Genomic DNA, 14,870 nt, shown 5'->3' on the forward strand with positions numbered 1-14,870 from the left:
GATTGTTATTCGTTATATAGTCATTGTCGTATGACGTAATAATATGACAGTGGCTTGACATTCATGAGTTAATGCCTGGTCACGGACGCACGGGCAGACGGCGAGTCGGACACAGTGGAGGCTTAGTAATAGAGGCTTTTGACCTTTGGCTCCGGAACCCTTTAATATACTGAAGATTTGTAGCATCCGTTTTAAAGCTAAAACACGAAAGAATCTATGTCCAGCAATAGACCAACAGTCTCTGGAAGACGATGCTGTTCTATAATAAATAAGTGCAAATCAAACTCCTACGCTGTACCGTTCTGTTCCACATGCAAGAAGAAATAGGCGAGTCTTAAGTAAGCTGTTAATGGAAACCTTAAAAATAAGTTATTATTATTTTTAAATAAACTTAAATAATTAATCAAGCATATGTTTAAAATATTTCAATCATAGACAACATTGCGAGAGGTAAAGGTTCCCCAAACATATTTTGTATACGGTCTATTTAAAAAAAAAAAACATTTTTACTTGAAATTAAATAAATTATCGTGAGCTAGGTATTTTTTACTAGATACGAATACTGTATCATTAACGCATATGTGTTAAAACACTTTGGCGATAAAGTTTTTTTTTATGCGGCATCTATTACTAGGTTGTCTATGACTTAAATATTTTAGTGTTGTTATTAATCACTTAGCACGATGATATCAATTCTAACGTAATAACGCATATTCTTACACGAAGTGTTCACACAAGTCTCCAAAATAATAATAATAATAATTTTATATTGAAACAGGCAATTTTCAGTGCAATTAAAAAGGACTTATAGGTATGTATGAAGACTACAGCTGTCAAGTATCAAAGACTCGTGTCACCTTGTGCAAGAAATGGTTAAATTATTTGTACTCAATTTTTTTGGTCTTTTGACCCACTAATATTGAAATTTACGATGGTTTTTAAAACTCAAATTAAGAATGAATCCCAAGGTCTATGAACGACTGTACAGGATTTGTTTTAGGAATAGAAACAATGACCATCCCTTTTGCAATATTACTATCCAATAGACGTTTGTTTAGGTACTTAAAAAAGGAAAATCTTGGTGCATCCTTTTTATACAAACATATATCGAATAAACAAATGACTGTTATATTTCAGTGATGATCTTTATAGTTGTTTAACATTGATTGAGTCGAGTTTCATTTATAAACATTTTGTAAAAAAAGACTCATCAGTATTTAATTTACAAGTCACTTTAAAAATATAGTAAACAATTAAATTTTAAAGCAACATTCGTGAGGTTGATACATTATTAAATGATACAACGGTATCCTTACGCGTATTTATCGGGATTGCTCGACTAGTTTCAGACCCAACCGGAGTCTATTTCAGAAATTCTCGCGTGGCCGTCATTACCCATCACTTAATAAAGACTATTCACCTTCATTTAAGTACGTAAACAAATGTAATATATACAAAGATCTCAACTTACATCTCGATGTCAGTCTTGAGTTTGTCGCACACTTGGAACGAGTTGCACTTGACGAGGGCGCGGCCCTCGCGGTCGATCAGACTGACCAGGTCCAACGACTCGCGCTGGTTGCACTTCGTTACACGTACTAGAGTCGTTATTACCTAGGTGATAAGGTTCATTTTAGTATTAATTCTTTAGTAGTGTGTTGTTATTTATTTCAAAAGTTAATGTCTTGTCGTAATGAGTGCCTCCGTGTTTCGGAAGGCTCTTTAAGTAGTGGGTCCTGACTTATACATCTTTGACAATTGTTAGTAATTAGAAACTGGAAAGGACATCAAATCATATACCCTTTATCGCCTTACAGCATAGCACGCTAATTTAACTTTCCGACAATTTGAAAAATAAAAAGATGTACAACATTTTCTCTTTACGATGCGTGAAAAGAAAGCAAATGTTTGAGATTATGAATATAAATAATCCAATTTCCAAGTGATCCCCAATTCATTTGAGTAACAACACAAATAAAAGCTTCAATGTATATTACCTGATCGAACGTGTGAGTCTCGTCGTTGTAGAGAACAGTGCAGTAACAGTCTGGCTGGTCGAGTATCTGAAGAAGATCCCTCTCAGCATCCTTTAACCTGGAACAATTCAAACATTTAGATCAGAATTGGGTATTTAACCTTTTTTATTTTGGGGCTCTAGAGCCCGACACGGTAACCCTAGGGTTAAGACTGTTGCACCTCTACGCCGTGTTGCGTGATGAAGTAATAGTTTTAATATTGGATATAGTCACCAGAACCAACCAGCATATCGCATCTTTTGGCGCTCTGTGCCGGGGTGTTTCCAGACACAGAGTCAATGTCTACGACACAAGGATTAAATTCCTCTTTGCGGGAGTTGTTTTTGACACATCAAGCTTTATTTAGAGATAGAGTAGTGTTACCTGAGGTCATTAGGCAGGCAGGGTGCGTGGTCGTGCGTCAACAGACGGAGACAGTAAGTAAGACAGACAGACGCGACGATCTTCATGCGCTGGATAACTTCAGGTTTAATCGTCGCTTCGGCTTGGTTGTCATCCTCCGATGCCTGTAAGAGGTATTACTTACTTTTAATAATACGAATATTATATTATTTACATGGTTTGTGGTACAAGAGTTCAAACCGCTCTTAAGCTTTTGGCGTCAAATCTTAGGTGAACTGGTATAGAAATGTGATGTTTTCGTTACGAAGTTTATTATAGTTTTTTTTTTATGATTATAATACTTTGTTTGTCTAAGCTATACTTCACATACTCAAGTGTCTATTTGTCTAACACTATCTCCACCGTCAATACTCCAATATTATCGTTTTTATTATTATTACGCCTGAGGAAGACTCTTTAGAGTCGAGAAACTACAGAATAGATGTAAAGACTATGTATGCGGTACCAAAATATCATTGATACTCTTCTATTTACACAATAGAAGAGCATATTAATTACAGAAAATAGATTTGTACCATTTAGTATAAGTTTAAATATTTGTTTATGCTATTAATTTTCGCATGCCTACTGAAGGCGAGTTATGCTAAGAAACTTAATTTGTTTTACCAACTTTTGTATTTATCTCGTCTCTGCGAATAAAGATTTTCATTTCCACCTTCAATGTTGTACAAGTGGTGGACAATTTTTTTTTAAAACCCTAAGATAGTTAGTGGTGATGGTGGTAGGTACATACCGCGTGTAGTTCACAGAAGGGCTCCCGTTTCCAGGCCTCGGTGTCGCCGCAGTCGCAGCAGCCGCCGCCGCTCGACTGGCCCATCTTGTACTTGTGGTGCCGATGCGCGGACACCTTGAAGCACTCCACGCATAGCACGCATGTGTTATCCATACCTGGAATTAAGGATATTCACGCTATAATCGATCAAGTTACTTGTTTTCCTCAATATTAGGAAACATTTCAATTTTATGAAATAATTTATTAAGTTTTGCAGTCAAAATGATTTAAAATTTGAACAAATTCCTGATATAATAATATTTACAAGTTTCACACTACGCCATCTAGAAAACTTATAAACATACTTTAACATTTCTAAATACAAATACAATATATCTATTAACTAGATTTAAATACATCACTACATAGTATAAAACAAAGTCGCTTTTTCTGTCATGTGTCATGTTGTATGTCCCTATGAACGCTTAAATCTTTAAAACTACGCAACGGATTTTGATGCGGTTTTCAACAATAGATAGAGCAATTTTTGAGGAAGGTTTTAGTGTATAATAAGTTTAGGTTTTGTGTAAACTGACAATATTACAACGATATTAGTTAAACATGTCGGAAAAAATTAAGCCATTCGAGAGCTTTCCTCGAGAACGCTGCCAAAACCTTTTGAGTTACAACAAAACTATGTATGGCGGGTTTGTACCTCTTTAATAAATCTACAAAAAAGTCCGCGGTGGTATATGTCTATCTTCCAAGGATAACCCACAATAACCATTTTTATGTGTTTTCTTAATACAGTAAAATTATGTGTTATTTACGAACCTATTTTTAACAATACAGTATTAATCCTTATCCAAATAAATAAGTTAGATATATTATACATGTAATATAGAACAAAATTGCCTTTTACACTACACCAAAAAAGTGAATAGGTAATGAGTTATCGTAATATTAAAATCTCCGCGCGAGAAATTAAAAATCGATGAAACGTAGCGAAGATATCGTTGGCATCTATATACTAATATACTTATCTATACTAATATATAAACCTGAAGAGTTTGTTTGTTTGTTTGTTTGAACGCGCTAATCTCAGGAACTACTGGTTCAAATTGAAAAAATATTTTTGTGTTGAATAGACCATTCATCGAGAGAGGTTTTAGGCTATATATCATCACGCTGCGACCAATAGGAGCGAAGAAAAAGTCATAACTTATATCTTCTAACCACGCAGACGAAGTCGCGGGCAACAGCTAGTGTGTTATAATACTTTCAGCAACAAAAAGCTTTGAACAAAACCTTTAAACGGGCTCCTGGAAATGGTATTCTTTGCCTATTCAAATTCCTTTTTCTTTAGAGAGAACCAATTACTTAAATAACTTCAGTCTTCATAGCTACATGTTAGGTACTGACCGCATTCTCTACAGCTATAAGCCGGGTCTCCCTGCTTGAAGACGCGGCCGCAGAGCGTGGAGCGGCGCGGCAGTGGCGGCTGCGACCCGTCGCTGTTGCCCCATACGAACTGCTCCAGCGGCTGGATGAGGAGCTTGGCTGCCAACACTTCGTCGAAGTTCCAGTCTGGAAACGTAAGAAAAGTAATATGAGTGAGGTTTGATGATGAAAGTTCCTCCCTGTTAGGCTTGTTAAATTGTGGGTCCCGGCTTTTATCCATACATCTTTACAGGTACAGTCGTTACAGGTAGTCAGGAGCTTGAAAGTCTGACAACCAGTCTAACTAAGGGGTATCGTGTTGCCCAAGTAACTGGATTGAGGAGGTAAGATAGGCAGTCGCTCCTTGTAAAACACTGGTACTGAGCTGCATCCGGTTAGACAAAATCAAAATCCATTTATTCAAAATAGGCTACAAAGTAGCACTTATTGAATGTCAAAGTTACACAGACAGCTCCCCGTATCACCCACCCTTCACCGCTTCCTAAGTGCTCTAGCTGTGAAGAAGGAACGGCGCAACAAACTCCACAACATCTGACTAGAAACCGACCCCAACATAGTTGGAAAAAGACTAGGACGATGATGATGATGATGAAACCTGGTTTCCAAATACTGGAATCTGATATTTCCCATCTGCAGGGAGCTGAAATAGTGACGAATGCTTAACTTTATTTTTATGGGAAGAGGCCTATGTGCAGCAGTAGATGTTTTTAGTATTGGTGTATTTTAATGGATGCTATTTTGTTTTGTCGTATTTAGATTTTACTATCCAAAATGTCATGAAACTAGCGACATATTTGAAACCCCTCAATTTTGCTGAAGAAAGCAGAACTTTTGTAAATTACTACATTACAATTTCCTTCCTCACTAAATAAAGTATCAGTTAATTCGGTATGCCCAAGTATATCTACATCTGTAGCAACACTCGTGACCGCTACCTGCATTATTGAATCCCAATTGATGCATGACAGCCAACAGTTCTATGAAATGGCTAGTCATTATTATGATTGGCGACCTTTTCATGTTAGATGTTACACACGTTTCTACGCTACTTATATGGGTATTGGCATAAACGAATTTAATCCTTGTGTCGCGGGTTTTCACAAACATTAAGTCACCTAGACTCGGGACAAGTATTCGTGGATCACACAAATTCGGGTCCGAGTCCGCGACACGTCGTGCTTTAGCTTGGGGACTCGGTTATCCGTGCAGTCGACTATCTGACTTCATATACTTATATTTATTTTATACTTCATATTTTCTCTGAGTTATAAAGAATATGTTCTTTCTTTTTTTTTACCGATCCAGAGAAAATAATGACCACATTTTATAAAACAATTGAGCTCATCTCGCACATTACTAGCTGTCCCTGTTTATGAAAAATAGATGTTATCCGATTTTTAGATCTACCGAATACTGAATGTACACAAAATGTCATAAGAATCGGTCGAACCGTTTCGGAGGAGTTCAATTTCGTACACCGTAACGAGAATTTTATATATTAAAAGATTTCAATAAACTAAGTAGGAAGTAGTTACAGCAAGTCAAAACAAGGCAAGCATACTTGTGTGTACTATCAGCTATCAGTTAATTATGTAACTACAGCAGTGACCTGTTCTCGTCAATTGGGCCACATGTCCTTGACCGCGAGTTTTAATCCAATTGATACGATCTACACAAAAATGTATTGTCGTACAATTTTACAAATAGACGTCAATGAATCAATTAAGATGACCTATATCGGTCTATTGATGGGCATAGCATCTCCTTAGACGTGATCAGACGCTCCAGGTGGCCTATTACCTCCTTATAACATACAGGGCATGCGGGTCGTGGCTATCAAAGCTGGTTATCTCCATGATACAGTTTTCCAGATATCGTAAGTTAGTATCTTTTTTCATTTAAACACCATCTTTTATCACTGCAAGTTAATGAATAAACATGGTTTTCTATAGCTAAGTTATTTATGGGGTCTTTTAAAGCCTTATTTTCTTATGACTAGTTTAGGATTTGATACCGATACGACCTTTGGAGTAGTAGTCTGGAGTAATAAAACTAAGCTGACAAAGGTGTCTTTTTTTATAAGTGAGCCAATATATTTCGGTGAAATGCAAACGAAAACGATTCACTTCTATTTGTTTACATGACTTGACAAATTCATTGTACGAAGAAGCCGTCCGCATTTCCTTTATTGTCATATTATGCGTTCATGACGTCAAGAAGAAAATAAACACGCATCAGACTATTTAGAAACATTTAAATTAGATACAGGTCGTGTGTGACCTCCTTTTGGAACTGATGTAGCTTTTCATTATGAACTCTTTTTTCTATTAAGAATGAACTATCTACTAAGTATGGAAGACAAGCTCGGTTTTATCCTAAAGAAGAGACTGACGTTTTCCCATCAGTAGAAACCCGATGGCATTTTTCATGGATTATTGAGAGAAATTTTACAGGGTACCAAAAAAATTCTTCAAATTACACATAGTACCAGTCACTTACCTAAGCATGTCCTGTTCGGTTGGGGGGAGTATATCCTGGGGCACGGTGACGCGCCAGTGGTCGAGGAAGTTGGACCCATTGAGCGCCCCCTCCTCCATCTTGGAGCGCCACAGCTCCACCACGGCGTCTGCGCGGGCCAGCAGAGTGAACCTGCGACACGAGTAACCACTTATTTTGAGGTTATGTTGCTGTTTTGCACTTAACGTTCAAGTGTTTAGTTGAGATTGTGCTCTTATTAAGCATTTGTATAATTAAAAGCAATTTGTCACAGAAAACGATTTTATACAGCCAAGTTTTTGCGACACCGGTCTCGTTTTTTTTGTTCTTTTTTATGAGTTTAGGATCGAAAAAACAGTTTTAAATAACGAACATGGTCCGGCGACCTACCGCCTCGCTAGTAAACAGTGTACTGGCCAAAAAGCTGGCACAACGCCACGGCGAGAATCCATTCTATATATAAAAAACCTAAACAAGAATAAAGATCAAGAACAAATAAAAACAATACAACTTTTTAATATGTAAAATGACATTTATTTGTATGTTTCTAAAGTTCAAAGTTGCGTGGCCTGATGACCCACAAGTTAGTGCGTTCAAGTGAGTCATTTTGCCAAATGTCCGGCGGCTACATTCCCATTATCGAGCGATACTATTTGAGAGGTAATGATTGCAAAGATATAATTTATAGAAAAGTGTGTTGCATCGATAAAATCGGATGCTGTTTGAACTTACTAAGATCATGCTAGACATGATACGTCTATCGCATCTAACGTTGATAAATCTAATTCATTTTGATTAAAATTGGTATTCTTAATAAGCCTTTCATGGGCTAGCCTTTTCCTAACTATGTTGGGGTCGGCTTCCTTTTATTTATGAGACACATCCTCAGAATGAATTAAAAGTTTTTAATACATTTCATAGTACCTAACTAATTCAATTCATAGTACCTGCACAGACAATCTGGAGACGGTATTATATCCTGCCAGACATCACTTTGGTGACAGCGTTTCATATTCACAGAAAACTCAACCTTTATGTAACAGATTTAGAATACGAAATCTATTAAACTTAGATAAAGTAGTTTTTACTATTAGCGTTTAGGTTATAATTTGCTTGAGTGTTCTTAATACTGGTTCACTCTCTCTAATGTCCGCTTGAAGTACAGGGGTCACGACCTTATACTGATACATCTACGATTGCAGTTCTACGCAATTCACTATCATGCACTCGTGTATCAATTATATTTCAAATTCTTGAGTAAATAAATAATATATGGATGGTTGGTAGGGTGGATGAACATTCTTTTATTGTTTTTTTTTTCTAGTTTAATAAAAAATAATGGATACTTTTTGTATTTCGTCCCTTAATATAGTCAACAAACGACAGTGAACAGAACTTACGCGTGACGTCACTTCTGAGTATTAATCTTACGAAGTAGTCACGTCACATCCCACTCTTGTAAAATTTGAAACAGTTTGGTAATACAATTTTAGTGTGGTAAAATGTGTCGGATGTGGCTGAGATAGGAACCCCCGCGAGACAAAGATTAAACATCCTCGGTAAGCTTACTCAGCTTACACACAATTTACAACAATTGAAAAGTTGAAATCCGATACAAATCTTTCGATGTGCTATAAATTGTCAGGCAACCGCAAAATTACAATCAACTCAACTATAATCATCAGACAATTTTATGGTCTATCAGAAAAAAAAACCTTAACGATTGTTGTTAAACAATTAGTTTACTAACTAAATCCTAAATAAAGGTGTAATTTGAAAACTGTATTCTATAAGTTGACAAACAAAACAAACCAATGTTAGTTTACTTATCCAAAGGTATGATCAATGGAGCCCACAAACAACTGCAACAATTAAAATTTGAATACCATAACACCTATAACATCTAGCAATAAAGTTGAAAATCGTATCACCTTTGCAAAGGTGACGTTCGTTTTAACTGTCGAGACACCTGGACTGTATCTACCTATAGCAAAGTTGAAGAGGTCACCTTTGTCACGTTTAGGTATAGTTAAGCGTGAATATAATTATTTAATTTATTCCACACAATGTTAATTACGTAGAACTAATGCGATCAAGTCGATATACGGTCGTTGCCGTTTCGCTAATGTCAATAGATGGTTTTATTTGTGGTATTGTTTTCGAAATTCATTTATAGAGCTTGGTGGTATTGATAGCCTACATTGTCTAAGTACCTACTATTTGATTAATATGAAGGTAGTTCGGTTTTTTGTGTGGTTTACCTTAACCCGATATCTTTATTCGGTCTTTAAAATATGAAGTTTCAGTACATCACATTGAGTGTGTAAACTGTCAATTATGTAAAATTAAAATTTATCTACATCAATATACTTACGAAACTAAATATTCACGCAATTTCAAACGGTCACCAGTTAGACACGGTAATAGGATTATATCACAGTAATAGAAGGTTATTACTAGAAACGGGATAGCGAAATATTACTCCCAAGACGTCTGGAATGCCATCAGTTCAGCAACAAATTATTGAAATTATCCTTTTACAAATTCAGCCTATCAATGTCCAATGCTTAGACGAAGCTCTATCCCGAGGTGCGCCCGAAACACACAAGAACATGTTTCTTGTGTGTTTCGGGCCCACCTAAACTAACCTAACATCGTGAACAGATTTTTTCATTCAATAAAATAATAAAATAATTTTTGATACAGACAAAGGCAACAAGCACATAGTAACGAGTTCATATTCAAATTATACAAGTGACTACATCTTAGGAGCACTAAATATAATAATACCTTATAGCGAGTTATCGCGAACCTGTTTTGGCAAACGCCTATCAAGTTTTGAAACGAGTTCTAATAAGAACTAAGATATCTGACTAGCTAATGATTTATTATGAAGGTGAAGGTCACCTTTTGATGCAAAAAATATTTAAATCCAAACCAGTAGTTTCTGAGACTAATGGCTCAACCAAACAAACTCAATCTATAGTTTTCGAATGTTTAGTTTTAATGGGTATTAAATTTCTTTTAAATTCTCGCGATCTTTTTAAAAGAAAGACAGAAAAATCAATTCAACTTAAGCTAAAATCATATATAGAGGAAACATCCTCTCGTAGCATTTATTTTACGTGCATATGAAATAATACCAATATTTATTTTGTCCTATCTAGTTAGAATAATACCTTTACGAACCGATAGAAATTCTCATGGAATTCTTTCTTTCTAGGGAAGGCGAAGGGGTCAGCCGTACCGGGATAAAACACCAGGGTACACCTGTACGCCAGAGTGTATCCTGGTGTTTTACTTCGGCAGGGGTGTTGCCTATCGCCAGGAACAAAGCGGTAACGCTTGTGCAGACTATTGAGACCAAACGGGCATATCACAGGGCAGGCTTTCTAAGAGTCGTGGTGGTCAACACACAACGACTCTTAGAAAGCTTGTGGCCGTTGTGGAAGCGAGACGCCAGACTACAACGTGTAGAACGCCATACTACTTCGAACTACAACTGAATAATCTCATTTGCAAGGAGGAGGTAGGTATCCAAGAGGAAACCTTGACACACCAAAAAAAACATGCCTTCATTCGGTGAACACAGCCTGTACGTAAAGCCCAGATGTGTTCCAAAAATAATTTTGATTTGACGAAGAGTCGACGGAACTAGAATAAAGGTAAGCTAAGGACTGCGAACTGCGTCGTTCCGAGTATATTAATATGTCTGGTATGAAGCATACTGTTATTTTAGTGCGCATTACTTGGACTGACTAACGTAAATCTGTCTTAACACTTATGAAGACTAAATGAGGTAATATTATATTTCGAGTCAAAATCATTTTTTTTTTCAAGTAGGCGTCTAGCAAGCACTTTGCAACGTTAATATTGATAACTAGTTGAGTGAGCGGTTCCAAAATTTCATACTTGTGCAGATTAACCAAGAATCAGGAGGTTTGGAGGATTCTTACAGGAGCTAAAATGCCATCGAATCATGGAAGACCAAATAAATTATAATCATATATCCGTACATTTGTAAGAAAGTATTAAGTTTACAGGGTTCATATATTTATTTATATACGCATTCATTTTTTACTGTAAATGACGATGTTCGCTTGGAGACCTGTGTTTCCTCATATAACGAGACAATTAAATCACTGATTTATTTTTTTACAACATTAACCACCGCAATTGTTTGACATGATCAATGCCCTGATATCGGATTCAGTTTTATATACCTACTAGCAGTTGCCCGCGACTTCCTCCGCGTGGTTAGAAGATATAAGTTATGATTTATACCCGCCCTATTTTTTTCACATTTTCCATTGTATCTTCGCTCCTATTAGTCGCAGCGTGATGGTATATAGCCTATAACCGTCCTCGATGAATGGTCTATTCAACAAAAAATAATTTTTCAATTTAGACCAGTAGTTCCTGGGATTAGCGCGTTCAAACAAACAAACTCTTCAGCTTTATATATTAGTACTAGCTGTTGCCCGCGACTTGGTCCCCGTGGGTAGAAGATATAAGTTATGATTTATACCTGCCCTATTTTTTTCACATTTTCCATTGTATCTTCGCTCCTATTAGTCGCAGCGTGATGGTGTATAGCCTATAACCTTCCTCGATGAATGGTCTATTCAACAAAAAATATTTTTTCAATTTAGACCAGTAGTTCCTGGGATAAGCGCGTTCAAACACACAAACAAATAAACTCTTCAGCTTTATATATTAGTATATATATAGATAGATTCTTTTCTAGGTAGACTAAATCACTAAAACACTGACTAAAAGTATTATTTTATCGTTATTTACGAGCACGTGCACTAAGTTGACCTTTAAACATTTTCCTTATTCATTGGAGACCAGAAACAAAGGTGTTTAGCGGCGTTAAGGATTCAACAAAAAATCTAAAAGACAACCAATTTGTTGATCTCATTTTCACGAATATGAAAACGACAAAATATCATGCACAAAACGTGTAGCCAACGCATTACCCCAGTTTTACCCCAAAAAAACAAAACGCTTAACGTAATACGAAGACAGTTTAATAGCAATGAGGCCACTGAATTTATAGTCAAGAGGAAAAAAAAAGTAATTTTACACAGCCTAGTTCCTGAGATAGAAACAGATAAACATACTAACACGACCCGCGGGCGTGTTAGTGTGCGTTAACGCCGTTATATTCTGGAGAGATCACGACGTAGATGTCTATTAATAATTTGCCGCCTCGTTATATTCTTTGCGAATCTATTAAAAAAAGGTTGGTATATGTTACCAACCTTTTTAGATAAAAAGAATGATATGAGAAAAAGTATATAAGTCTAGTCACGATTTCGATAGTGTTGTAATCATAAAATGGAAGCAAAGGCGACAACATAATATATACTGCTTCTTCCGGATTCTCCAAACACAGGCATTACCTACCTAAAAGCGGAATCCAATCATAACCATAATATTGTTGCCATTTAAAAATTATGTACCAATAAACTAATTATTTACTCTTCGTCTTTCCATATGGTTGATGTACAACCTGGTGTCAGAGTAAATGTCGCACCGCTCGAAGGCCTCCAACGTATCAAACCGAAAAGAGTCTTTAACATGGCTTGACATACGAAACGTTTTCCTTCACTGTTGTTAGCAAATTGTTAATACTTTTTAACGCACGTGAATTCGAAAAGACATTGGTGCGTGTTATTGGAACCCACGACCTCTGACTTTGCAGTAAAAAGGTCATACAACTAAGCTACGAATACGCAGTACTATTCTATATTGTGTGATATACTGCAATGTCACGTTAGATGCTTACGGGAGGCCTACAACTCGAACACTAGGTTGTACGCCAACCATACGAAGAAAATAAAACAAACTAATAAAAGCATGTTAAGAATAGTCCGTTGAAGTATTTTAATACAATATTCGCATTAGTATTGAGGAAAATCATCAAAACGATAAAGCCACAGAAACAGTGACTTATCTAAAGATGTCAATAACCCGCATGATATAAACATATGCGTGAATAATTTTATTATATTCGTCAACAGAATGGATCGTCACATTACAAACAATCATCAAAAAAGTAACGTTTTACTTCGATGTACAGAAATAGGTAATTTTTATTTTGGGAACAGTTTGAATCATGAAGTTTTTTTTTTAAATTAATGTTTCAATTTATTTAACAAATACCTGCAATGATTTTCAGAGTAGTATTACTTTACATAAGAGTATTTTAGCACATCGTAGATATACTATTTAGTGATTTACTTTAGTGGGCCTGAAAATGTCCATCGGCTTTATCATATTTTTTGGCGACCTATACAGGATCCCAGAAACAAATTACTCCTTACTTTTAAAAAAATATTAAAAAAAGGCCAATACCCAAGTTCTGATCGCAGTGTAAAATTTTCCGGCAACGCTTTTTTAATCAATATTTTTCAATAAGCTGTTAACAAATATATCCACAGCAACCTAACTGAACAAAAAAAAAACACTAATCACAGACCATAAAAAACCAACACGTTATCAGTAATTAATATCGCGATCGACACCCCTCATACAAATTGCAACGACAAGAATAGCCCGACATATTACAACCGTTCGTTATGAACTGCAACCTCGCTGAATGAGTTCAGTGTCACCCCCAAGGTCTAAGGGAACAGGTAGTGATGCTGAAGAGGCTATCTGGCAAGCGGCCAACAACCGTGTCTCTTCACTCTAAGACAAATAACAACCTTAGTAACTACACAATTAGGTTGAAAGTCTAATGAGCTTGTTAGATGACCGAGTTTTTGTGGTTAATGATCTAGATTTTAGAGCAGTAATGTGTATTTCGTTGACATACAGACGTGGGATTGTCTAGGAATGCTTATGATGTCATATGGAAACTTACGGATCAATATCTTATGTCGTAGTTACGAATACTTTGACTAAAGATGCAAAATCATTTTTGGGCTGTAAGTCTAGTGGTCTACCGGACCACTGCTAACTGCGTCTAGCTGCTATACCGGAGGTCGTGGGTTCGGTTCCCCGGAACAAGTGTTTGTGTGATAAGGACAATCAATTGTTCCGTGTCTTAGTGCAATTTATTTAAAATACTTATACACGGTGATTTTTAGTCGTCTTACAAAAGGAGCCCAGTTCATGTATCCGACGTAAAATACCCCTAGGCGCGATTATTATTTTTTTATCATCAACTAAGACAATAAGTTCGAAGAAAAACTAAACAAGAGAAATCTGAAAATACTCTTAAAAATGATAAAAACGCCGCCGCTCGCGCCCCTCACCATTGTTACAAGGCTAGGACCGCGCTCGCAACAGAGCTGTGTTTCTAAAAAACTACAAATTGCATCATAATATTGAATAAAAATTGCATTTTTAATTTATTGAAATCTCATAAATACCAATTTTTTATCATGAACGTGTTCTAGTCATTGGAGACATGAACTGGGCTGCTTTTGTAAGACGACTAAAAAATCACGGTGTATATGTTTTTAGAAATATATCAGTAATTTTTATCTGGGATAGTACACACCTATAATACAAGCTTTACGTAGTTTATAATCTGTGACGCTAAATTTCAGTCTTAATAAAATAGAATTGTGTTCTCGAAATCCGATTTCCCGTAACTTGTATGATTTACTATAAAAGCCATTACTCCTAATATTGGCAACTGGACTACATTCATTTAATCGAAATTCGTAATGAAGTACGATGAACAAAGACGTTCGCAACTTTAATGACATGTTAACAGATTACGACTACAAAACAAATAAATTGAT

At 36.1% G+C, this 14,870-nt stretch overlaps 1 protein-coding gene across 1 annotated transcript in view; it reads right to left on the bottom strand.

Moving 5' to 3' along the window:
• LOC113500132 (E3 ubiquitin-protein ligase UBR1) overlaps positions 1 to 14,870 on the bottom strand; it is a 44,637-nt gene that overhangs the window by 17,052 nt on the left and 12,715 nt on the right. The window contains 7 exon segments of the mRNA XM_026880816.1: positions 1,472 to 1,614; positions 1,998 to 2,094; positions 2,400 to 2,542; positions 3,172 to 3,326; positions 4,573 to 4,737; positions 7,111 to 7,150; positions 7,152 to 7,260. Of these exon segments, the coding sequence (XP_026736617.1) occupies positions 1,472 to 1,614; positions 1,998 to 2,094; positions 2,400 to 2,542; positions 3,172 to 3,326; positions 4,573 to 4,737; positions 7,111 to 7,150; positions 7,152 to 7,260 (852 nt within the window).

The sequence above is a fragment of the Trichoplusia ni genome, chromosome 13, assembly GCF_003590095.1.
Source record: "Trichoplusia ni isolate ovarian cell line Hi5 chromosome 13, tn1, whole genome shotgun sequence".
Classification (NCBI taxonomy): Eukaryota; Metazoa; Arthropoda; class Insecta; order Lepidoptera; family Noctuidae; genus Trichoplusia; species Trichoplusia ni.